General features: G+C 47.1%; 1 protein-coding gene across 2 annotated transcripts in view; it reads left to right on the top strand.

Moving 5' to 3' along the window:
- Positions 1 to 26,830, top strand: part of LOC138468214 (xanthine dehydrogenase/oxidase-like) — a 1,072,878-nt gene that overhangs the window by 637,439 nt on the left and 408,609 nt on the right. For both annotated transcript variants that reach the window (XM_069608673.1, XM_069608674.1), the window contains exon 15: positions 15,634 to 15,808. In XM_069608673.1, the coding sequence (XP_069464774.1) occupies positions 15,634 to 15,808 (175 nt within the window). The remainder of the gene's footprint in view (positions 1 to 15,633; positions 15,809 to 26,830) is intronic.

Raw genomic sequence — 26,830 nt, forward strand, 5'->3', positions numbered from 1 at the left:
GCTCTTTATTTATGAAATCTGTAGAGTTAGAACCAACATTGTTCAGGCCTAGGTGTTCCAAGAATAATAAGGATTAGGTCTCTCGAATATTTAGAAAACTCATGACAGATCGAGAATCGACCTGTTAAGTAGAAATCGGTTGATCGATAAAAGGTTTCGGCATATGAAGTTTAGGGAAATTTGAAAAGCACCAATGTGGGTATTAACAGGAACTCCATTTGTAGCGGGCATACAAGACCAAACCAGATTTAAAAAGTACACCTCATGTATTGTTAAAAACATATCCATTAGGGGCGCTGTTGCTTGCCTGCAATATGGCCAAAGCCTGAAAGTGCTCTGACCGAGGCTTCAACATCTCTCCAGACAATCCGAACGTGTGCAGAAATTGGCATTTATATTCTTGTGGCCGGAGAACACTGCGTCACCGAATTTCCCAGCACGGCTCTGCAGGACCGCTGGGCCTGGTGACCTAGGTGAAGGCAGGGCACTGTGGTGCAGCGGTTCCCACCTGAGTACTCCCCGTGATCTGAGGGATACCAGACCCAACCCCGTTTGCAGGACCCAAGCTGGCTGCTAGCCGTACCGGGCAGTGGGCGGAGAAGTGTGGCATTGGTGGTGGTCGCTCTGTGGTGATTGAGGATGTGCCTATCAGCTGACAGAACCTGAGTCGGCTTCCCAATCTCATGCTTGGGATTGAATCAAGCTACTGCCTGGAGCCCAGGGCAGCACAGACTGACGAGCCCCGTGGACTTTAACCTGGGAAGATAGACACTCCTCCAAAGAGATGAGCGTGTTGAGGAGGAGCACAGCACTGCACCGCCTGACAGATCCCCTAACAGACTTTTATAGCCCCAGGGCTGTGTTGGTCAGAAATATCCCCTCTACAGCAACCTCATTGCTCTGTTCCGGGGGGCTGGATTCATGCTGCGAGCTGTTTCCCTTGTTGCCCTTGCTTCTGCTACGCAGTGGTGTATGGCCAGGGTCGACAGAGTCTCGGTCCCTCTGCACTGTTCCCCTGACAATACTTGCTTCTGAGCCACATGTGTGAATACTGCAGAGGTGTGTCATTCTCTGGAACCGTCGTGTGTGTCCCCACCATAACAGTGTGCACCCATCGCCATGGGCTTGATCTGCTGGCTGCTACACTGGGTGCACCTTCACAGCGATGGAGGTGTGCCCCATTGCCTGTGGGATCTGCGTTTCTTATCACCATGGATGCCTCAGGTGGACTGACCTCGCATTTGTCATTGCGATGGCAATGGATGAGGTTGCATTCTTGCGGCAGCCCTTGCTGTGTGGCAGTGTGGCTTTGGTTGACAGAGGCTCAGTCCCTAGTGCAGCTTCTCCCTCAGCACTGTTCCCCTGACGATGCTTGCCACTGAGCAAAATGTGTGAATACCACAGGAGTGCAGCAATCTCTAGAACAGCTGTGGGGGTCTCTGCGATAGGAGTGTGGTCTCATTGCCGGGGGCCTGTTCTGCAGTGCTGTTTCACTAGGTGCTCCTTCACAGTGACTGAGGTGTGTCCCATTGTTTGTGAGGCCTGCACCTCATACGCCACAGATGCCTACTAGTGGCTGTCTGGTCCTTGTGGTGGTTTCAATTGGAGCGGATGGGGGCCCGGTGGGGACTGGCCACTCCCAGTGCATGGAATGACTGAACCTTCCTGTGTGCTATCCTGAGGCCATGACTACACAGCAATTTGTACCTGTGTAAGGACTTTCGTTGGTGGGTCCCAAGAGGCACTCTCAGTCCGGTGTGATGCATTGGGGTTGAAGATAGTGGCTGGTATACCTACTGGTGGTCATGGCAGCCCCCCATCATGGCCGATGGATCATGGTAGGTATGGGTTTGCGCCACGGGGCAGAGGTCTGGGTTTTAGAGGAAGAGGAGGCGGATTTCAGAACAACCAAGGTGGATTTCGAAACACACAGAATGAGAACCACAGTGCTCAGGGAGGACATAACTAAGGAGGGTTTGCTAGAGGGCCACCCCCAGTGTTTTGGAATTGTGGAATAAAGGAGCATATTGCATGCATGTGCAGGAGCTGAGGGAGTTTACAAAATGGCCAGTTTTCAAGAGGGGGGACAGGTTCTCCACCACCATACAGCACACAAACAGAGACAGCTTTTCCCAGGATCACACTTCCTACCAGGGACAGGCACCACAAGTACAGCAGGTACAACACCAGGGACAAGTACAAATACACCCACCACAAGCACAGTCGCAACAAGCACCTATGCAAACACAACAATATGCGAATACAGGACAATTACTGACGTCTACAATAGGAGGTGTCACTGTGGTAGGAGGAAATACTTTCATGGGGACGGGGATGAGCTTGTGCCCTCAATAGGACAACTCACAGGGTGACTTAATGTGTTCAGTACTATCTGTGACACCAGACCCCCAAGAGGAACCAAGGGTCGATGTGACGATAGGGGGCAAATCCTTTTCTTTTCTTGTAGACACAGGGGCAACTCGTTCGTGTATACAGGAGGGAAAATACCCCATTTCCGGTATTTCCATGGATGCTCAAGAGTTCTCTGGAGCTATGAATTGAGTTCCTTTTACTGATAAATTACCGATCTCTATAGGGGAATGTGACATGTCCGTTCCTTTGTTATATTCACGACAGACACCAGTTAACATTTTAGGAAGAGATTTGATGACAAAACTTAACATGCCAATTTCATTTACTGACCAAGGAATAGTGTGCGCCACTTCAGGAATACACTATTTAAACATGAGAGAGTTCATACTGCGTACAAAGGGCAAGTGGCTCTGCGAGGCATGCCGGTAGATCCGGAGGTCTTTTTATATTGGAGTAAGCATTTTGCTGACATGGCTACCTGGTCTGGTAGGGAAAATTGTGAGGATACCTGATGAATTTTTATTTAGACAACAAATACCTATGGATGAGGAAGATGTACAGACTATTCCTATAGAGTTGGAAGCCGCTATATTTTGAGGCGAGATAGCAATGCTTGAAGTGGTAGATGACGAAAGTAGATCATGGAGAACACTGATAGCCCTTGAAGAGGGATACAGATTGACTGATATAACAGATGAAGATAAGTTCAGAGATGAAAGTATCGATGACGAAGTGGTGTTCTTTATGAGCATTACATACTGGATAAGGAACGAGAAGAGACAAATCCCACAGCGAATGGTGATAATGCAACAATGACCAGCATTTTTTCAGGAAGATCTAGAAAAGGTGCCAAGTGTCCTATGGCCAAAGGGCCACTATGACGTAGGTCTATTGAAGGGAATAGGGGAGTTTTAAAATAAAGCTTAAACCAGGACCAATTTTCCCCAAGTGAAATAATACCCCATGTCCCTAGAAGCTGATGAAGGAATGTTCCAGACTATTTCAGCACTGATGAATCAGGGGATCCTGATGCCATCGGAATCATCGCGCAACACCACACTGTATCTGATTAAAAGATCTAAAGGGGGGGTCATGGAGATTTATCCGGTTTTGCGACAGGATAAGAAAGAGGGATCAGAAGTCCCAATTGGAAGGATTTCAGTCTTGCTGGCATTGAGGCAGAGATCATTGAAGGCACACCAGGACTGGATGGCAGAATGGCAGTCAGGAATGATGGAGGAAGTAAGGAGAGGAACAGACAGAAGTTTGAAGAAGAGTTATGTGTCATCAGCATAAAACTGGCAGTAAGGGGAGAAAGTAGAAATTAGGCATGCAAGCAGAGCATGATAGATGTTAAAGAGCCAGGGAGAAAGGTTGGATCCCTGGGGAATGCCACAGGTGGAGATAGAGGTGGGAGAGGAGAACAAGCGCAGGATAACCTGGGGTGGATGGTCAGTGAGGAAGGAGGTCAGCCAGTCCAGTGCCCACTCCAAGATACCAAGGGTATTGTGGGGCATTTTATGGGGATGGAGTGGTTAACCATATCAAATGCAGAGGAGAGATCAAGTAGAATGAGAATAGCTGGAGAGTTAGAATCAAGGGATGTGAGCAGTTCTTCACATGTGTTCAGGAGAGCAGTTTTTGTGCTTCTGGTTGCTCGAAATCCATATTGATGGCCGTGTAGTCAACCGACAAGCTCAGTGTGCTGGGTCAGTTAGGGGAAGACCAGCTTCTCCAAGAGTTTCCCAAGGAAGGTGGTGACAGAGATGTGGCAGTAGTTAGCCAGACACAAAGGGTCAGCGTAAGGTTTTTTCAGAAGAGGGGAAAGACCCTGTAGCAAAAGAGTGATTGCAGAAATCCGCAAATGCAGGGGCAAGAGAGACAATATCGTCCTTTAAAGTTCTGGAAGAACAGGGGGAGACCTGTTTGGAGGAGACTATCATTGAGCGGAAAACTCTAGTGACCTCATCGGATGTGAAATGAGAGAAGGATAAGAGAAAGGCAGAAGAGGGATGGTGGCTCATAGGTGGCAGAGGGGCGGGGGAAGGGTAATGGGAGGAGAGAGTGCGCAGGATGTCCTGAGTTTTATCAGTAAAGTGTGTGGCCAATGCATTGCAGAGAGCCTGAGAGGGAAGAGGCAAGGTGGAGACTGCAGAAGGGTTGGCTAGTTCCTTGCAGATTTTAAAGAGTTGAGCCATGTTGTTGGATGCACCAGAGACGTGAGCCTGGATGTGGGCCCTTTTCTTGGAACGAATGTAGAGTCAGGATTGCCTTTGGAGAAGGCGACAGACCAGTTTGTCAGAGGGTGAACCTGAGGTCTGCTACTTCGGTTCCTAAGCTCTGCACTTGTGTTTCAGAGCTGCAAGTTCAGAATCGTACCAGGTGTTGTGCTTTGAGTCATGTTTCAGGCAGATCCTCTTAACTGGTTCAAGAATGTCGAGAGTGTTAGTGATGGCAATGTGGAGGTTGCTGAGAGCACAGTCAGAGGCTCTTAACCTGGGACCTCTCCTTGGAAGTGAATTTAATCCTCAATAGTTTATTAGTTTGACTGCCATTCCAGACATTCAAAACGAAATATCTGGGAAAAGGGGCCCTACTTCGTCCTTTTCTCATGTTTCACTCTAATCAGCAGCAGGCTTGACTGCTGCTGCATTCTCGTTTTGGGATTCCCAAATTACTCCATTACTAGCCTCAACAACGTATTCTACTTTCCACAGAAGCTCAACAATGTATTTTGCCCCTCACCCACACCCTCTTTGTTATCGCAATGGAGTTGCTCCATGCAGCATCAGTCCCTGCTCACTAAAGCTCCTTCTGCTCCTCAACAAATTGACTCATGTATGGGCCCCCCATTTAGCAAATTCTGTTTTCCGCTAGGCCCCTGCTCACACACTATTATTTCAAGCCATTCACATTTCTGTACCCCACCCACCATGTGCTGCCTCTACTTCCAATCCTTCACACTCCTAGCTCCTTACAATTATTGCACACTCCCCCTGGCAATTACTATACAAAAGTGTAAACTGCTGTAAATAACTGAACTTTTAGTGAATTATTGTATGTACTGTACATGTGTATACCATTTGTAGGTATTGTTCCCTTTTCCTATTACAACTGTGTCCTACTCACATTGGTTTAAATCTTATCTGGATTTAATTGGCCTACTATGGTGTTACACCTGGAAATGGGATTGCTCCCCCTACCGTGATTTTTCTTATGGGCACTTCACACACACACATAAATACATATATAATTAAATAATACACGCTAATAATGCTCAGATAGGCATGATACAACACAGGTAGGTTAGCTGAAAGTAGTCAGATATTAGGGTTAAGGCAGGGCTTGATTTTCCAATGACTAGTAAGATCATTGCATATTTTCTGAAAGACCAAAAACGATTAATATTATAATCTTTGAAATGCATAATATAGTTAATTATATCCCGGACAACGTTCAGGATTTAAATTTTCTGTGAAGCAACAAGCCCAGGACTAGTTACGGAATTTTGTGACAGATGCTGGAACAGTGGATCAAGAATTTAGTATTTTTGGAAAGGTTTCTGCAATAGATAGCATTTGTATTTTTAAATTAAAAACTGTTATTTTAGTAAAGGTTCATGTAACAACTGGCAGAATGTTTCAGATAAAGGTTGCCTTCTCGGAAAAAGGCTGCACTTATTGCCTGGTGGTTGCTGAAAAATGCCTGAGCAAACACATTCAGAATTCAAAGAACCTCCTGAAATTTGGGTGTTAATAGTTCATGATAATTTTATGAAATTTGCAAGCTGATGAAAGTTTATGTATATGGTCGTCTCAAAAGACCGAAAAGCTCTTGCCTTCAGCTGTCCACTTCACATAAACGAAAGCGTGCAAAACTAATTGCTTGCAGCTGTTTTGATAATTCATATCAGATACTGCAGAAAGCATAATCAACTCTATGTTTCTACGGGCAAAAGAAAGAATCTGTCCCGAGAGCTTTGTTTTACTTGTCGTTCACTCATGCAGGCATTGCAATATCATCTGCCCTAAGCTCACATGCCCTTTTGTACTCCAATGTCTGGAAAGAACTATCCCTATCAGAATATTTCCAATCACCCCAATTATACTCATGTTAGTGAATGAGGAATGGCTTCACCTGATTGTCATAAAACTGAGATGCCCTGGCCATACCGGCCCTTTTAAAGGTAAATGCCTGCCATGCACAATCCTCATTGTAATTTTGCAGGCCCCAATGGTTCTCTTGTAAGAGACCTTTGAAGGATGAATGGCTGCATCATGCACACATGACCCGCAACTGTCTCTGCCCCCTCGATATTACCCTTTTAGAGGTAAAAGCCGACTATTCATTTTATTTATTATAATATAATTTAATAAAGCTCAATAAACAAGGACCATAAGAAAAGTGTTTGGATGCATTAAGCTTTATTGTTGGTTACCCTTTCCCAGCCCAAAAGGTTATTTTAGAGCTGAAGGCCTGCCCTGAAATCTCCTATTGTATTGTTGCCGTCTTCAGTGGTATTCATGTAGGCAGAGGAAAGCAGCATCATGAAGTGACTGACTCTCATCCAGTCGGCCAGGACTTTTTAGAGGTAAGTAGCTGTCATGAACGCTCCTTTCTGGAGCATTTCCAACATCAATCATCCACGTCCAAGCACTCGCAGAAGGATGACGCATGCTTGACACTAGTCACTCTCTTTCTCAAGCCGCCAGACCCTCTTAAAGGTGCATGCCTGCCAAATTCTCTCCATGTTGTTGCTTTATCACGTGACTTAATGGTACTCATTCAACCACCTTACAAAGAAGGAAACTTCGACTCGGCATATCTGATTAACCTACCCCAGGACTACAGAGGTGCCGGTCTGCTGTGTAAGTATCATGGTCACCAACATCAATGGTACCTATATTATTGACTTTGAAAGAATGAAACACAGTGGTCTCAGTTTCAGGATACCAGTCTGTGATTTACAGGTTAGACACATGTCTCCACAGCAGGACCATCAACCTGCTGAGAAATGAGGCTGTGCGATGCATTGACCCACTAGGCTCTGCCCTGTGACATCACTGTGTGCTGGTGGCACCAGAACCAGCGAAATGGCCTCAAAAAGCCCTATGCGCACTAAAACCTCTGAAAATTGCACAGTGAAACCGGAATAGTTGGCTGCCAATCTACTTTGCCTGTGTCAGTGGTGGAACAGGAGACTACACTGCTGAGACCTGTCATTGGGCTGCCCACAGAGTGAAAATGGAAAGTACATGAAAGGCAGTGCTTCATTGCAAGGAAACCCAGAAGTGCTCTGAAATCCGTTTTTCCTTGGTTGCTGAAATTACAAAATAATGGTTCCCAAACATCAGAAAAGATCCAACCTCCTTGCTGGGTGTTACCCGACACTTTATTTAAAGAATCCACATAAGCACACAATGGGCCTCATTACGACCCTGGCGGTAAGTACCGAACATTACCGCCATGGCGTAATCAACGTTTACGCCGTGGGTCGATGGCGTAAAGTGCGGCATATTCCGACCCATCGGGCACGTGCATTACGCCATGGCGTTAATGTAAACTACGGCATGGCGTAAAAGGGCCAGAAACGGCCCTTACCGCCATCGCAACCCGCGCAAGGAGCACTACCGCCACACACACCATAGCGGCGACCGCAATTAGCGGTCACCGTAATTAGCGGTCACCGTAAATAGGCGGAACCGGAAATAGCGTCATCGCGGCGGAACGGGAAACTGCACGACGGCCATCTTGAAAAACACAATCCATTGCCATCCTCCACAACCATACCTGATCCAACCCTGACACCTATCCACACCCATCACCCACCCAATTAGCCAAGTAAAAATGCCCAAAGTTGTTAAAAAAGCATGTGACCGGCAGCGCCAAGACCGTTTCTCAAGGGAGGAACTAACCATGCTCGCAGAGACCCTGCAAGAAAATGCTGCAGCTGTATTCTCCGCGCAGATGACAAGGCCGGCAATAGCAAAAAAAAAGGCCATATGGGCCCTAGTGGCACAGCGTGTGAGTGCAGTGGGGGCCGTACCCCGCACAGCCCAGCAGTGCAGAAAGCGCTGGGACTACTTGAGGCTCCGTGTCCGAAGCATCCTCTCAGCCAACCGCAACCTAGCCACGTCAACTGGGGGTGGATCGGATTCGCCCATTAAGCTGCAAGCATGGGAGGAAATATGTGCATCCACCATCGGGATGGAGAGCATCCAAGGTGTCGGAGGGATGGAGAGAGGAGCGCCGACCTCAGGAGATGCAGGTAGGTGGCCAGAGCAAGCCATGCAAAGCTCAACAAAGTCCTATCATGTGAAGTACCATGTAGCCCCATAGCGCATATGCAACACATCGGCAGGTGAATGTCCACAGACACATCCAGACTCCACCCTGTACACATGCAGCATGCACAACCTAACTGCTGGCACACACATACCACCATGCTACCTCCATACAAAAGGCACAAAACCTGTATGCCCCTGCCTGAAATGTGCTGCATGTACCCACTGTATAGATGTCATCCCTCACAATGCACGGCCAATGTCCGCGTACCCATCAATAACACTTTCCCTCCTTTGCTCCACCACAGGATCTGACACAGACCTCCAGGAAGAGGACAACACTGCATCCACATCCACCAAGAGGGCCAGGCCACAGGCATCCACCCCAGCCATCCGAAAGGAAACACACCACCAGCCGCAAACCCTGCCTGGGGAAGAGGACAGGCAAATGCCAGCCCCCACAACAGCAGACACAGACCCAGCAGCAGCACCGCACATGTCACTACTCGTGCCCACTGAAGGGACAGGCTCTGCTGCAAGCAGCACCCTGGGAGAAATCGCTGCCATAGCGGCAACCTCCGACAGTGAGGCAGGCAGCATCGAGCTCATCGATGAGGAAATGCCCACTGCCCAGCCACATTCCCCCTGCATATCCCTAAGCCCCCTGCAGGCGGATGCCACACAGGGGCAGTCGGAGGCCGAGGATTGGCCGGCCACCCCATCCCCCCAGCCTGAGGTGAGCAGCCCAATGCACATGCAAATGCCACTTGGCATGGCCCAGCAGAACCAGCAGACACTTGATGAAATGGTTACCCGCCAGCAGCAGCTATCCGCCCTCCTCAACGAACATGTTGCACAGTGTGGGGTGGCAAGGGATGGCATGGAGAGTTTGGCAGACCGAGTCACAGCTGCCATAGAGTCCTCCACAAAGGACATATGCACGGAACTTGCGGCTGTGCGCAATGTCCTCACAGAACTTGTCCAGACCATCAGGGACATGCGTCCAGATGTGCAGGCCGGACCATCCTCATCAGCCAGCTCGGCACAGAGCAGCCCCATCCGCAGATCAGGGCGCAATCTACGCAGCACGGGCAGGGGTGCCCCGGGGGCCAGGGGAGGGGAATCACATTAGTGGCTTGACAGTCGAGCAGGACTACTGCACACCCTGCTGCACAGACACTACCGCACCTTCGTAGGGATTCCAGGGTGGAGGGGGGAGGGGGTGTGTTGGGGTGTTCAGGGGGGAGGGGGGAGGGGGTGTGTTGGGGTGTTCAGGGGGGAGGAGGGACGGGGTGTGTTGGGGTGTTCAGGGGGGAGGGGGGAGGGGGTGTGTTGGGGTGTTCAGGGGGGAGGGGGTGTGTCACGACGTTTCATTGTTTGAATACACATTTTTCTTTCACAAAATGAAATGTGTGGACATTTTCATTGCATATGTGTGCTTTATTGGTGTACAGTCCACAGTGTGCATGTCCCAGAGACACACAGTGCCCCAAGTGCAGTCTCCATGTGATTCACACCAGCCGTGTGTGCTAGAAGCAGTGGTCGATGATACTTTGGCGCATTGCACGCCCCTCCTGTGCGTCGCCTCCTCCATGGGGTGGTGCCCCATCTGCACCCTCCTCATCCTCATCGTCAGGTGGTTGCAGTCCTGCGTCAGGGGGCAGGTGCACATTCCGTCTGACGCACATATTGTGTAGCATGACACATGCCATGACCATCTTTGCCACCTTCTCATGGTGGTACAGGAGTGCCCCTCCAGACCTGCTGAGGCTTCGGAACCGTGCCTTCAATAGGCCGAATGTTTGCTCTATGACCACACGAGTACGTGTATGTGCACGGTTGAAGTCCTCCTCGTGCTGGTTCTGCGGGTTCCGGACTGGTGTAAGGAGCCACCTCTTCAGGGGATAGCCTGCATCACCTGTATGTAGGCGAGAATGTATGTGTCAGTCATGTCGTCTGATCAAGAACATGATGTGCCACCATGGCCTGCATCCAACTGTTACTTCGGCTCACTTCTACATGCACTAATTGATTCACACAATGCAACCAGTATATGCTCATGGCTCCCCTGGCCTGTTTTGCATGCCATCACCCAATGTATGCAGAGGGGTTGAGTGCATTGTGAGTGCCCATCCTCTGTCTCCGTTCTCTGTGTTGCTCACAGCCAGGTGGAGTATGCATCATTCCCCCCCCTTCAGCCAGGTGGAGTATGCATCATTCCCCCCCCTTCAGCCAGGTGGAGTATGCATCATTCCCCCCCCCTTCAGCCAGGTGGAGTATGCATCGGTACGTCATTCACCTGCCCACTTCCATGACATTGGACTCACCGAGTAGCCAGGATCTTGGGCCTGCATGTCGCTCCATGTAGCGTGGTATTGTGGAGTTCCTCAGGACCATAGAATCATGGGTTGATCCGGGGAATCGGGCACAACAATGTGTGATGATCTTGTTGGAGTCACAGACCATTTGCACGTTGATTGAGTGGAACTGTTTCCGGTTGCGGTACGGTACCTCCATGGCACGTGGAACCACCAATTCCACATGGGTGCAGTCGATGGCACCAATGCAACCGGCTAGTGCATGGAAACCCACTTTGGTGTTTGCAATGTCCTGGGCAGTCCGTGGTAATGAGATGTGGTCGTCTGTGTGCTTGAGGAGGGCATCGAGCACTTGGATGAGGGTTCGTGAGAATAATGGTTGTGAAATGCCATGCAAGTGCCCCACTGTGTGCTGGTAGGTGCCTGTGGCCAGGAAGTGGAGTACAGACACTACCTTCAGTAGGGGTGGGATGGCGGTTGGAGTTTCTATCATGCTGACGATGTCGTTGTGTATCATGTGTACGATGGCGGTGATGGTGTCCCGGTCCATACGGTACAGGGTGTGGATCTGCTCAGCAGTGAGGTTGAATGGATTGGCTCTGATGCGTGGGATTGGGGGCTGCCTGCGTGGTGGCACTGGCTGTGCTGGTGGGGCTTGCTGGGCCTGCCTTGCCCTCCTTCTCCTCCTGCGTCTCCTCTGTGCAGCCTGTTGTTGTTGTTGTTGTTGTTGTTGTTGTAGTAGCACTTGCATTGCTATCAGGTTCTCCAGCCCCAACATTGCTAGTCGTATTGGTATCATTGTGGAGTGTGACTGGGTGTGGGAAGGGGTGGGGTGTGCTCTTTTTGTACTTCCTGAGTCTGTATTGCCTTCACCTGTGCTGTTTCTGTGCACCTGTGGCAGCTGCATTCACTTTACATGGCCCTTTACGGTTGGTTCGCGATGGCGTACTTAGCACCATGGCGGTAAGGTACTTAACGGGCTGGGTGATGGCGTTAGGTGCATGTCCGCTTGGGTCAGCATTTGCGTACCTTTCCGCCATGGCGCTAAGTACGGTGTGGCCGGCCGCATGCGCACACCCTTAGCGCAGTTAGCGGTAGCGTTAACTACGATGCCGCTAATGGCATCGTAGTTAACGGTCACGGGTCATGATCGGACCTGGCGGAAAACGATGGCGGTAACCATTTACCGCCATCGTTTTTCACTTAGCGCCAGGGTCGTAATGAGGCCCAATGTCAGGAAAAGCAGATTCCATCACAAAAAAATCCACATTAAAAAGTGTGCTGGTCTGTAAAATCTGTAAGAAATGGGCGCAGTACGGCTGGCCGACTGGGTGACAGCTGTCAAGTAATTACATTGGAAGCTTAACTTGTGCAGTTAAAAATGTTAAGTGACTTTCTATCAAAAACAATATAGGTTGCAACTATGTAATCTCTATGTTTTAAAAAGACTGGAATTAGAGTTGTTTGCCTGAAAATGTAAGTTTATTTTTCAACTAAGAAAATGTAACAATTGACTTTAAAGTAAATCTGATGCCAGCCAAAGAACTTCAAAGCAAATTCCACAGTTGGCCCCAACAAAAAGCATCTCTCCTGCATCTCATCAAAGCCCAGGAACTCCCAGTCAGGTGTTAATGAAGAGGGGAGGGGATTTGAGCTGCTGCTCCTGGGAGAGACAAAAGACTCCCTTGATTGAAAAGATATGCAGATGCAAGTGTCAACAGAAACCCCTGCTAGAGGAAAGAGGCAGGGATTGCTCTTGACCCACCAAAACTTTGGGGGTGGGACAGACAGTTATGTGTATTATTAAAGCACAAGAAAGTATAGTTTTGAAAAGGACTGACAGAGGACTGTGCAAAATTGTAAAAATGTGTAAAATACAGTATTGTTAATTTGAACATTCTGGTCACGTCTTAAAACTACTCAGAAAACTGTGCTATGTTCAGGGACATGACTACAGAATGTGTGGTTTTGTAGCAATTGTGGTGATGGCAGAAACATGAAACTTCACATGATTATGCCCAGATATCATGCGCACATATGTGTAAAAATGTGGACAAATCTGACATTGGGTACTGACCGAAAGTGCAAAAAATTGCCAAATCTAGACCCAAGCTCTCAACCATGATGGGGCTCGGATGAATATTTGCTCCACCAAATCTGTGATATTAATATGCTATTGCTAGCAAGTTTGTAAAATTGTAAATATGTCTTGTACGAAAAATAGATTTCACGTGCAGAAACAAAGGGGAGGTTCTCCCTGGATCATAAAATACAGCGTCATCATGACACCCTGTTTTCTTCTCAAATCAGGGGAGAGGAAATACCCTAAAGAATAGAATATCTATGGGGTGTGCCTAGTAGAAGTCAGCATACCCACCCTTTTAGAAAATACATAAATAGAGATAGCTTAGGACCTAGAGGCACACACACATTCACCCACCATCCGATTACTGGCGGAGCACTTTGCAAGAGAAATCCATATTCCAGACTCCAGAACTTTGAAAGCAGAAAGGCCCATTTCCAAAGCTGAACCCTTCTCAGCTTGGCCTTTAATAAATCCTGAAACCAGATTTTACCCCAGACCTCCAAGGGGAACAAAAAAAAGAACAGCCTGGCTGTGCTGTTGCTGCTTTCTTGCTAGGAATTATTGCCAGAATCCAGAGATCCAACCCAGTAGAGCAGAGCGGTGATCAGATAGCAGCGAACCGGAACCAACCCATCAGATCCAGTCCAATCCCGCCGTGCATTGTCCAGAGTGCCTTGCTGATCGCAGAACCAGAGCGCCTTGAGTCCACTCCGGTGTGTTAGCAGAATTCCAGTCCAGAAAGTATCCCTGACCAGATCTCTGACGGGTCCATTCCAAACAGTGGTAGTGAGTATCCATAGCATAGGATTGTCCCTAGCAAATATATTATCCATAAGTAATCCCATTCTATTATATCCAGAACTGCATTGTAGAACATATTTTGTCTTTCCTGAATCTTTCTCTCATCCCTATAGTCCTTTGGTAATAGTAGTGTTAAAATCATGTTTGGGCTAATATATTTGCTGAAGAAAGGCAAGCGTCTCACCATCCAGAGGTGTCGCTGGTCTGGTGGCTGTGCTGTCGTGTAGTTTGTGACTTCATAGTCTCCCTAGTGTAAGAAACCTTGTTTGTAATTTTAAAAAGCGCATCTTATTTTGCTAATTCTGACTCTTTATGAAAAAAAACGACCTCTACAAAAACCTTCACAACTTCTTCACCGTGTATGCTAGAAACGGAATTTAAGTGTCTAATTGAAGCTAACATCCTCAGCTTTTCAAACCTGCATCCCTACTCCTTATAGCAATCGTGCTTACTGAGTGTGGACATTTTTGCTGCAAATTTTTCGTTTGGCTCAAATCTATCACATGTGAAACGACCTCAGAATTAAGTTTCAACCTGCTAGTTACTCAATAACCATTACTAGTGTTTGTCTGATACCATACAAAGTGGCTCCCACTAGTATTGAACCCATGTTAGTGAATTAAATCAATGTTTAGTGTTTTCCCATCCATTCAAAGTCACATTCAAAACCATTTTGACAAGTTGTAATCATTCCTGTTTTTCTCTGTGTTTGCTGGGGGGAAATTGGGATTGATACTGTGTTGTTGAATTCTGTCTTCCTGAAACCTATTTTTTCTCCTTCCATCTCTTTATACTGCATATTGGGGGGATTGAGTAGTGTGCAGGGAGAAAGAGTAATCACATTGCATTTTGATTGAACCCACACAAAGTATTATTCTATGCTGCATTATTTTTCCTATCATTACTCCGTGTGATTAAAGAGATTTATTGTGACATCCCCCCATTGGTGATCATTGTAGAACCATTAAAGTAGTGTGATATATATATTGTGCAAATCCATAAAATAAATATCTTAACTTTGCAAAACACCCTGCTCCCTGGTTCAGTGTGACCGGGGGGATTTAAAGAGAGGGCGTGATATAAGGGTATATCATTCAGAAATAAAAGAACTTATAGACATAAATAAATAATTAAGGGTTTCAATTGTGTATCACACGCTAGGCATTGACTTAAGTGGAGTGCTGGGTTGAAATCACTCATAAGGCAGAATTTAATGTGTTTCCTTATCTCGTTACTATCCACAGGTGCACAGAATTTCATGTCCTAATGCTAAGCCCCATCTAGTTTCAAGCCCTCTTCTCACTTCCCCTCCTCCCCTTCCTGCAGCCTTTCCTCTATTTTGAATTAAACTGCCGTTATTTTTTATTTACTACAAAACTATTCTGAAATCTGAATAACCCTCAATGTCGCTAGCATCAGCTGGAGATTTGGGCCACGAGAAAACCTCAAACCAACCCCAATCACTAGTAGGATCAAAAAGATACACACATCACTATTTAGTTTGTTTAGACATAGGATTCAATGAGCAAAATCATGATGTTCCTTAATAACTGTTAGCCTTCCTAGCAGATTCACCATATATTCAGAGAGTAAGTGCATGATGGGAATCTCTGCAGGTAGTAACAGGGACAGTCTGTTTTACAGGTGAGGTGACCCTCAAATGACCTTTCTATCAGATCCCAAAAAATATATTTGCATTGTGTGATGCAGAAATATAGTTGTTTATCCCAGCAGTGAATTTCCCTTATATGTCTGCCCTTTTGCCTCACAGGGAGTGGAATGAATCTTTGCTTCAGGATGCTTGTCAACTGCTTGCAGAGGAGATGTCTCTGTCCCCAGATGCCCCCGGGGGCATGGTGGCATTCCGACGAACTCTCACACTCAGCTTCTTTTTCAAGTTTTACCTGACTGTGCATGAGAAATTAGCCAAGGATCTCAATGCAAATGTAAGTATGGATTTTGTAGTATCTGGCACCCCTTGTTCGTATGTCTGTGTGTGTGCGCGGCCGTGCATGTGCGTTTGTGTGTGAGAGATATCAGAGTGGGTGACATCATGTGGGTCTAAGTAGAATGTCTCTACACCAAGAGTTCCACCAGAGGTGGGCACTAGTGGTGGACACTGGTGGGTCTTCTTCTTAGATGGATGTACTCTGGACTTACCTGAGACATTACCTGCGGCTCCAGTACTTTCTTAATTGCTACTGTGGTGACCGATGGACCACAGAATGGATAGGAAATTAACCAGGAAAGCTTTGGTGGGGGAGCAAATAGCCGCATCTCCACCGCCCCACCAAAGAAAGTCCCACCATCCAGGGAAGCCTGCAAAGGTGAAGCTAGGCCATTTGGAAACAGGCATATGTGAGAAAATAAAGGGTTATCCAGCCCTAGTCAGAAGTAACACGTACAGAGATGATTGTACTGCAGTTGCTCAAGACCTCTCAGGGTTTCCAAGTAGGCCAGGAAAGTCAAGAGGGTGATGGTTTGATTTCCAGGATTGCGGGGAGGAGGTAATGTTAGTCAAGCCTGCCAACGCTATTAAGGACCCAAAAGACTAAAGGGTAGAATTTGGCGCTGCATGCTGTGGGACCACCAAGCCTGGTTTACAAAGCAGCCGGTTGGATGCTACAATAAGGGGCGCAGAGAGTGGAACGAGCTCCATCAGAGTGTCTCTAGGGCACCGCAAATGCTGGCGAGTTGTGCACATAGTTGCGGGAGCCCGGTCCTGAGCCATTGTCCCTCAATGTACTATTGGGAGCACAGGAGCTCCGTTCAACCTGACACTCTGGGTGTAAGTGATCATGTCAGCACCTCGCATTCTAATGTTCTTTGACTGACTTAAAATAGAAGTCAGAGCTAAGTACAGAAGTTAATTTAGCAGTGTCCTTTCAGCCATACAGTTGCGATGTTTTATTCTGCATGCTTGTGGCATTTCCTCACACAGATGGACGTATGGTCCAAGTTGTAAACCTGTCATAATCCTGCAGAAGACTATGCGTATGATACAATATTGGTTCCCTATGACAAATGTTACTGACTCCTCCTTTCTTCCTACATGACACGAGCACTGACTACTGGAAGTAGTTACTGATTTGTTTTTTTTTTCATGCTGCATGGTTGTTTTTCCAGCCGGATAATTTCTTGGCATGCACATTGGTGTGGTGTGTCCTCAATGATCTCTGCCTTAATGCCAGTAAGACTGAGATTCTCCTCGGCACACCTGCTCCCTCCTTTCCTGTCACTCTCTGGCTGACCTCTCTTGGCCCTCTTCCTGCTCCCACCTGTGAGGCTAAAAAACTCGGGGCCATCTTCGACTCCACACTCTCCTTCTTTCATCACATCTCTGACATATCTAAGAAGTCACACTACCAGCTACACCTCCTCAAAGGTATTCTCTCTTTCCTCTCCTTCCCCCAGAAGCTCACTCTCTCCAGATCTCTGGTTCTCTATAGACTGGACTGCTGCAACAACCTCTTTCTAAATCTGCCTGCCTCTACTCGCCACCCTCTGCAACTCATCCAAAACAGGACTGCGAGACTTGTCCTTGACCTCAGGCCCAGGGATCGTATCACTCCATGACTGAAATCTCTGCACTGGCTCCCAGTGGCTGTGAGGATTAAGTTAAAAACCCTCTGCATTTTCCACAAGGCCTTTTGGGCCCTCGGGCCTCAATACCTTCAACTCTCTCTTCATAAATATCTTCCTTCTCGATCTCTTCGCTCATCCGCCTCCAACTCCCTCATGTCAGTCGCTTCTCCAGGTAATGAGTTGGTGGTAGATCTCTTTGTTCAGCTGGGGCTCCCCTCTGGAACAGCCTCCCTGCCTCTCTGAAACCTGCGGGGAACCATCTCCAGTTCCGGAAGCACCACAACACCTTCCGCTAAGCTTCTGCTTTCTCTATTCCTCTCCCCTGCTGAACTCCTGACTGAAACTGAAACTGCACTGGTCACCTGGCTACCGTCTGATCTCGGGCCCAGGTTCCCTCCCCTCCAATCGCACACCTGCACTGCCCCCTGGCAACCCTTGCACTCTGGGCTGTTTCTGTATCCCTACAGTCCCCTACAAGCACTTGGCACTTGATGTCTGCACTTACCCTTGCACTTGCCACCAGCTGGACAAACTTTTTACTTATTATTTTATTTTTTATTTTACTGTTGATCCCATATACTGCACTGCCCCCTCCCCTCTCCCCTTGCACTTTTCCTCTCCCCCCTGCCCACTTCGCCTGCACTTGCACGATCTCCATGTCACTTGGCCTAGTAAGATCGTTGTCTCTATCTTTCCTCTGTTCCCCCTCCCTTGCCTCATCGCGCCTTGAAACACTTGTGTATAGGCGCATTATAAATGCCATATCATATCATATCAATGGACTGTTAGTTCTTGTGTCCAGTGCAATGCCTGTCAGTCACCTCTTGGTGGTTAGGGTGCATGTTGGGAGGCTCATTTCCTACAGTACTGATTTGTTTCCTTGCAATCATATTGCATCTTGCTCATGTAAACTTTGTTCCTACAATTTTCAGGTAGTTTGTTTTGGGAAGTTGCTGCTCATATCCTGCTGGCTAAATCTTCAGTTACCCATTCATTTGGGATGTACTAAACCATACATTACATGTGGGCAGTAATCTATGGATACATCGTGTAAATGTTGCATGTGGTAACTGAGAAACTGATGAGTGTTATATCAACAAGCAAGGAGTGTTGCCTGTGATAGCTACCTACCAGACATCATACCAAATATATGGTCTCATTACAAGTGTGCTGGTCTGGAAGAAATGCTGGTAATTCCGGCTTGAGCCTTTTATCCGGACTGGCACACTACAAGTTTGCAGGTGGGGGCCACGGATCTCCCAGCAGGCATGACCTGCTAGGAGCTCAGGCCCCGACAGGGCAAGTAAATGGCTGAATCACCGGCAGTGTTACTAACAGTGCCAGTGGGTGATTACAGAAATCCCATCCCTTGCAGTCCTATGAGAATAGGAACTTACCGGCACACTGTCCCCCCTAATATGCCAGTAATACCGGTATAATGGGCGGCAGAGATGGTAAGGGCAGTTTCCTGGTATCTGTCTGGAATTACCGGCGGAATACCGAGAAACTCTTCATGAGGCTCATAGTGTTGAAATAATATGTTGTCAAAGTGAAATTTGAAATGCACATACAACGAAGATGCAAACGAATAATAAAATGAGTCATATTAATCATCTGGCAACAAAGCATTGTATACAGGATGTAGAGGTTAATAGCCAGAAAACAAGGTGCGTCACACAGGATGTTGAGATAAATGATCCATGAACAAGGCTTTGCACACAGGGTGCTGAGGTAAGTGATCCACCAGCAAGGGTTGCATAACGGTTGATGTGGCATTATGGTCTGTGAATGTAGTGTACAGTGGACTTGTATACCGCCCTTGTGCCAGTAATGTTAGCCTTGCTGTCCATGGCTCTGTGAGAAAGGCGGGCAGGGTGTGATAGTCTGAAAGTGGAAAGACAGATGCAGAAACCTTTGGTGTTGATGGATGCAGGTCGGAAGTACCCATTACCTGTGTGCCAATGTGAAAATCTCCATATTGTTTGTGGTTGGCACGGACCGGGGCAGGTTAGCCTTATGAGTAGCCCCTAAGTTGTTCTATGAGGAATTAACAGAATGGTAGTTGATAGAAGAGCGATAGGGTCTGAGTCTGTAAAGTACACAAGACTGGCTTGGTCATCTGAAGGGGTGTGAGTAGTGTAAGGATGCCACATTTTAGTAGTGAGGTGTTGAGAAGGGTGGGTGGATAGGGGATGGTGGGTTAGGGTGGTGTCTCTCCTGGCTCTTGGTTATAGATTCTACTGAGATTCAACTGCAGACCATTGTTGCCAGTGCTTAATTTGTAAACAAATAAGTGCTAGGGATAAAATATTGTCTAGCAAACCTGTTACACATCCCGACCAGCAGCTCCCCGCCAACTGCTTCAACCACCCACCGCTTCTCCCCACGATGTCAACAGAAATGGGGTTAAAGCTGAAACTCCTAATGGCTCATCGGGGTTGCACGATGCACTGCATATGGCAGATGTTTCATGTGTAAGTGTTGCTTTAAACACAATCATTGTTAACGTTTTGCTCTGATTCTATAGGGATTCTATAGGTGGAAAGTGGAACAAGTGGACGATCTAATGAAACAAATTACAGCAAACATGCTATTGTTCTTCACTAAATCGATGTACAAGGGCCGGCAACATCAGTACTGAACCAATGCCATTTTCTTTCAAAGCTGGAGGTAAATCTCCAACGTTCCAACCAAACTCGAGATTGGGCAGAGCAATAATGCAGCGGTATTAGCATTACTGCTGCATTTCTAGTCCTCCGCCCAACCCGTGATGAGGCCCATTGTCATTGTGGCGACACTTGTCATCTAGCAACTGAGGACAGGGGACCTCATGTAAGGGGTGGATGTGTTGGTAGAGAATATCACTCCCATGGAGCCATCTCTTTCCTTGACAGGTAGGGAGGTTGCAGCTCCTCCATGGTCACTTGTATCTGTCCCACCCCTGGAGCAGGCATCCACTGTCCCTGTACCACGTCCACTAACCCGACCTACTATCCCTCATGGCTGACAGCGCCTTAACAGACCTTCAGCCATTGAAGCAGCCACGGGATGGGTAGTGCAGAACGGGAGGGAACTGATGGATGCCTGATCCTCAAAGGGGCAGATTTTGATTGAGGCTTACAAGTCTTTGAACTGCACGTGGCAACATTTGGAGGCAGCAAGCCAGTTGAGAGGGCACTCTAGTGGAGATATTGGCAGTACTTTAAGAGGTGAGTGCAGCAGCAGCTGCTGCTGATGCAGCTGCAAAAGCTGGCATTGCCACTACGAACACTGCTGCTGAGGCTACAAAGGATCGTGCTTGGGTGAGGGAGGCTGCTCACCTTGATGGAAAGCAGGCCTCGTGACATAACCAGGCCATTTAGCATGCTTCCCATGTCACCTCTCCAGCAGTAAAATAAATGGCAAACTGCAGCAGTGCCCCCTTGCGTCCAGGTGATGGAGGCCAGCTATCGCTGTGCCCAGTGACGGATTCCCTTGCCTGGGCTGCTGGCCAGCAAAGGAGTGGTACATCTCATATATGTAGGAGTTTGTGAGAAGGAAATTACACAACCACCTATGCCGATGCCTCAAGTGTCACTCCAAGCTCCCCTGTCTTCCCCCTCACCTGCAGGCCTGTCACCCATCTAATGTCCACCTCACCGCCTCTACTGCCATTGGCTGTTTGACCTCCCACCTGCCGCACTGCCATGGAAGGGATCCCTTTTCCTCGAATTAAATTCCCTTCTGGTTCGGATATCCTCGCAACACTGTCCCACCCTTCCTTAACTTATACCCTTACCCCAACCCCCATCTCTTTTGTACTAAACATTTACAAAAATCCCTGACAAATTAGAAGCAAAAAATGCAGTCATTTTGCAGTAGGTATTTTCAAATTTGATCCTTTCTGCAGATACCGATCTTCCCCACCCAGTCTTCACCCTGGAATTAGTTTGGAGCTCCTGTAAAAATGGATTTCTTTTTACCTACCATGGACATTGGATTTTGTTGAAATTGCCCTCGACGTTGCATTTTGTTGCTATTGCCATGGATGTAGTATTATTGTAGCCTTCTCTGGAGTTTTAGCTTTTTTTATTTTGTACTTTTGACCCTAGCCCTTTGAAGGGACGAAAGATGTCTGCCCTTCCCTGTTAATATAAAAGTGAGTGTGTTGAAGAGTTGCTGTTTTCATTTCATGTCATATATTTTCACTGACGTGACGTGAAAGGGCGATTGTTCTCTTATTTTGATGCACTCACCTCTATCGGAAGAAGTCCTATATACAATATTCTCTTACAATGTCTGTGCATTAGGAACTAAGCATGTCTGGAGCCATGCATCTGTCAGACACGGTTAGCATGGCTGCCATATTTTAACATTTTTTGAAAGCGTGCTTCTTATTGTGTTTATTGTGTAACTTTTAGCATGTTTAGCGTGCGAGGCGGGTGACTGGACGCCACATTATCAAATTACTTGCCTTGATGCTATTTCAGCACACTGCTTATTTTTTTCCTTGTATTGCCGTCCTCGGCAGGAAGTTGCCTGGCTTCCTCCCCAAAGACATGCTTAGCGGTCTGTTGTTTGTTTTCACTCCGCGGTGAGTAGGAGGAGCTTGGCTAGTGCAATAATGTGTGTATTTAAGGCAGTACTCTCTAGCCCGCGCAGCGGATGGGCGCAGCAGAAGTTCGCAGCGGGCAAGGGCCCTGCACTCTGAAGTTGCACCAATGTACAGCCCGTCTGTGCATCCATGCACAGTACGGGCAATATATGGTGGCCAAAACACTGTGTTACTCCCGTAAGGAGATCTCAGATCTAGCCCCCCTGCATACGTGTTTCCCAGACAATAGGAACATTGTCCCAGTATCTGTGAGTAATTTTGTGAGGGAGGCGGACACATTGGTTAAGATAATGTTAGTCAATGCGCGCTCTTTGGTTGCGCATGTTGACTTTGTAAACAACCTTATTAGATGCTCGGTCTCCAGATTTCATGTGTTTGACAGAGATCTGGCTCAGGGCAGCTTTTGCGCCTGTCCTGCTACAAGCACTTCCATCCAATTACAAAATTGTTCACCGGGACAGGATTGCATCCTACTCTGGCGGTGCTGTTGCTTTTATATAAATATCCAATTTCAATGTATTTGAGATCTCATGCCCGTATTATGTGGACATGGAGTGTCTGTTTATTGGGGTCACCCTTTCTTCTACCTGTACTGTGCATCTCCTGTTAATTTATAGGCCCCCCGTTCCCATTCTGGGTTCCTTGATCCTTTTCTTGCACTGTCAGCAGATCTTCAAATTAAATATCCTAAACTGGTTATCTTGGCGATTTCAATATTAAATTTAACTGCCCTTGTGCTCCCATCTTTAGTCAGCTCTTCGACTCTCTATTCGATCTGGGTTAGTATCAATTTATTAGGGAGCCCATTCACTCCTTGGGTAATACTCTCGAATTGGCATTCTCCGCTGATTCTCAAATTACCACTTCTCCTGTGGAACGCCTTATCTGGTCTGACCATTTTTTGGTGCCATTTGCCTTCCATATTCCTGCCCCTCCTTCTAAAGTTCCTACTGCGACACAATTGGTGCTCTATGGATCGGGCGGCCCTTCTGGCCAATGTGCTTGAAGAATGCCATAGTTGCCCAGTGATCAATCTATCCGCATTGACTAATTGCATGAGGAAAGCAGCGGATTTAGCTGCACATTTGAAGCCTATTCGGCTTCATAAACACCCATCTAATCCATGGTTCACAGATGAGCTTAAGCAAAACTCGTCTGGGGGTTAGACGTGTGGAATGCAAATGGCGGCAGTCTTATGGTGTAGCAGAGAGGGCAGCTTAAAGACTTGTGGCTAAAGCCTACCATAAATCCATATTCACTGCAAAACCGACCTTCTTTACTCAGAAGGTCCCTAGTGCTCTCCATCAACCTAAAGAGCTGTTTTCTATTGTGAAATTTTAGTTGCCCACCAAGAAGCTCTCACCAGCGGGGATTCCTTGGCCCAATTTTTCCTTTTTAAGATTGATACCATTAGGACTGAAATTCCCAGCCGTTATGAGAGTCTCATCAACAACTCACAGGATATAGAAGCTGGTGGTAGTGCTCATCAGTGGTCTCAGTTTCCAGTATTTTGCGAGGATATGATTGAGAAGGCAGTTTTCCAGCTTAAATCTGCCTCCCCTTCAAATCCCCTGCATTTGGCAGTTTTTAAGGACATCACTCCTAGCTTAATTACCTGGCTTGCCCAGGCAGTCAATTTGTCTTGCCAGTATTCCAGTGGAGCTGAAATAGGCCACAGTTATCCCCTTCTTAAGAAATATCTGGAGTCTTTGGTTTCTCCCCTTCTCTCGTCCTTCTTGGAAAGCACTGTTTATTTTACCCTTTTCATCTGGGACAAGGCACAGAGAGTGTCCTAGTTTCTGTTGTCGACGACCCTTTGACACCGTCGACCATCCGTTCTTGCTGTCCTGTCTGGCGTCAGCAGGCCTCTCCGGGTCTGTGCTGGCTTGGTTTTCCTCCTTCCTGACAGACAGGGGCCAATCTCTTTCTCTTTCCTCTTTTACTTCTGCTCTCTGTTCTTTATCTTGCGGTGTCCCTCAGGGTTCCTCCTTGTCCCCCTCACTTTTTAATATGTTCATCTGATCTGCCTCATTAGCTCCTTCCGTTTAAGGTCTTATTCTTATGCCGATGACACTCAGATCCTGGTTCGATTAGATCTAAACCAGGCAGAGGTCTTGTCGCGCATGAGTCATGGTGGCCATGGGGAACTGGATGGGTAGGAATTGGCTGAATTTGAATGAGGACTAGACTGAGGTCTTGGTGGTGGGTTCTCCTCCTAATCCAGATCTTTGGTCCCCATCTTTCTGGCCTGTGGCACTGGCAGATTTTCCTCCTCCTTTGTGTGGTTGTTAAAAATCTGAGGGATACATTATCATCCACACCGTCCATGGCCGCTCAGGTCATAACAGTGTGTAAGGCCAGCCGCTTCCACTTGAGAATTTTATGTAGGGTGCTCCCCTTTCTGCTATGTCATTTTAGACCTCTGCTGGTGGCCTCTCTGGTGATGAGCCGCATAGACTACTGTAACTCCTTGTTTCTGGACCAGGGTGTGGGGCTGATCCACCGGCCACAGCTGCTTCAGAATTTGCCAGCCAGGGTGGCCACTAACACTCCTTACGGTGCCCATATTACTCCAGTCCTACATTCCCTCCACTGGCTTCCTGTCACTAGGCGTATAGAATTTAAGGTCCTTTGCTTAGTTTTTCGGGCCTTATATCAGCAAGGTGCAAATTATCTATAGGACAAATTCTCCCCATATCTCCCAACCCAAACTCTTCGTTCAGCAAATGCCTGCTTGATTTCTATTCCTAGAGTTCGCCTATCAAGAGTTGGCGGTCGCCCCTTTTCGGTGGCAGCATTCAAACCATGGAATATGATTCCTTTTGTCTTGAGAGGTAACGCAAACCATCTTCAATTCCGGCATCTTTTGAAAATGCTCCTTTTCGGAAGTATAGTGGACTATGTAGTTGTACTTGTTGCTTTAGCGCCAAGATGCCTTTGGGCCTACGAGTGCACTATAAAATCTTTTAACATAACATAACACACTAGACCTGGCAAAATACTGCATGGAAACATTTAATAATATTTTCAGATAGCCCTTGTATTCTCATGTAGTGACTGATTTATTGGACCATCATATTGGACCATTTTGAAAAGAGTCATTTTATAATATTAGTAGAATTTCATAATTAATTTTTCTGAAAGCTAATTTTGCAACCCTTCTCCGCGATATCTGTTATTTCCTTCTGGTCACAAATCTGTTTGCAACAACTGGGGAAGATCTAGCAAAGGTACACCTAACCATGGTACCCTCAGTCTCCTAGAAAGAGACTTTTACATAGGGTGTCATTTTAGGTTTGCCAGTATCCCGCTGGTAATTCTGGCGGGATACTGGCAAACGGACCTACCGTTACTGGTGTCTGATATCCTGGAATTTCCTGGATATTACAGGCTGCCCAGAACAGTAGGTAAATCCCCATTCCATGGAGTCCTATAGGACTCCATGGGGGGATTGCCGGTATTACCGGCACCGGTAATACTGGTGCGTGTAATACCAGTGTGTGTAATAGTGCCTATTTTTGCTGTCGGGGGCCTGATTTACCTCCAGCAATTGGCTGGAGGTAAATCAATCAAACCCCACTGGCAAACTTGTACTCTGCCAGTCCAGAAAAGTGCTGGTATAAAGAAATACCAGCACTTTATTTCTTGACGGGCAGGGTCATAATAAGGCCCATAGAGAGAGAAAGAGGGAGTGAGAGTGGGATAGAAAACGAGAGAAAGGGAAAGTGTTAAGTTGTAGACAAGTTCTTCAAACATCACACGCCTATCTACAATATTCTGTTTCTGTCCAGGGCCTGGTGCCTGCCTGTCATCACCAGAGGCACTGTCATCCAAGTCCTTATCTTAGTCTGCCTCACCGGACCTGGGCACATTGCATCTGATAACATGTTATGCATCATGCAACTCATGGCCACAATGAGACAGTCCTTATCTGATCAGTACCTAAACTCATCATCAGTCCTGTAAATTCACCGAAATCAGTTATCCAAGACACCAAATGCCTGCTGAATAAGACTGTACTGGTCTTGGCAGCATTGTAGCTGTGCTGTCTGGCCTGAACACGCTCCGATGAGGCAAGGGCACATTGAATGTCTAGCGTCACCTGTGGAAGAGGGAAGAGGGTTGTGTGTGTCATGCATTTTCTTGTGTGAGTGTACTTACTAAAACCCCATGTCCAAAAATGTTTCTGCAACATGCTTTGAGTGGTTTTGGCCAAGCCACCAAAATGAGCCCATGCTTCTTGGCAGTGACTGGAAGTCACCCAAAACGAATGTATAAGTGAGGGGGAGCAGCACTCAGCTTTTATTTGAAGCCCAGAGGAACATGTACTTTTGTCTTTTGAGGCGCAGTGGTGGCCTTTGAGGGTTTGACTATATGATCGGTAGCCTGTCAAGATGTCCCCATGCATGGCTTTCATGTCTCCTATGCCAGGGTGGGGCAGGCAGTCTTGGCTCCATTCCTTGCATTCTGGGAATTTCCCTTACTAATTTCAAATGCAGTGCCACATGTCAACAAAACATGGAAAAACACAGGGCTAGATTTACCACTCTGATATAAGAAACACAGGGACACATGAGAGCTCTGCCACATGTGGTGGTATATGTGAGGAATTCTACCATCTGCATGGCAGGTTTGCACTCGCCTGGCCTTTTTTTGATATTTTTTTAAGAAATTGAACGATGGGAGATCAACCTTGAAAAATGTGTGTGGCTAAACCGCAAACATTTTCCTATGCTCGCAGCACAACAAACACATAGTCATGTGTACTCTCGGTGGACACAGCCTACAA

The sequence above is a fragment of the Ambystoma mexicanum genome, chromosome 4q (genome assembly GCF_040938575.1).
Source record: "Ambystoma mexicanum isolate Mex_15411 chromosome 4q, UKY_AmexF1_1, whole genome shotgun sequence".
Taxonomy (NCBI): domain Eukaryota; kingdom Metazoa; phylum Chordata; class Amphibia; order Caudata; family Ambystomatidae; genus Ambystoma; species Ambystoma mexicanum.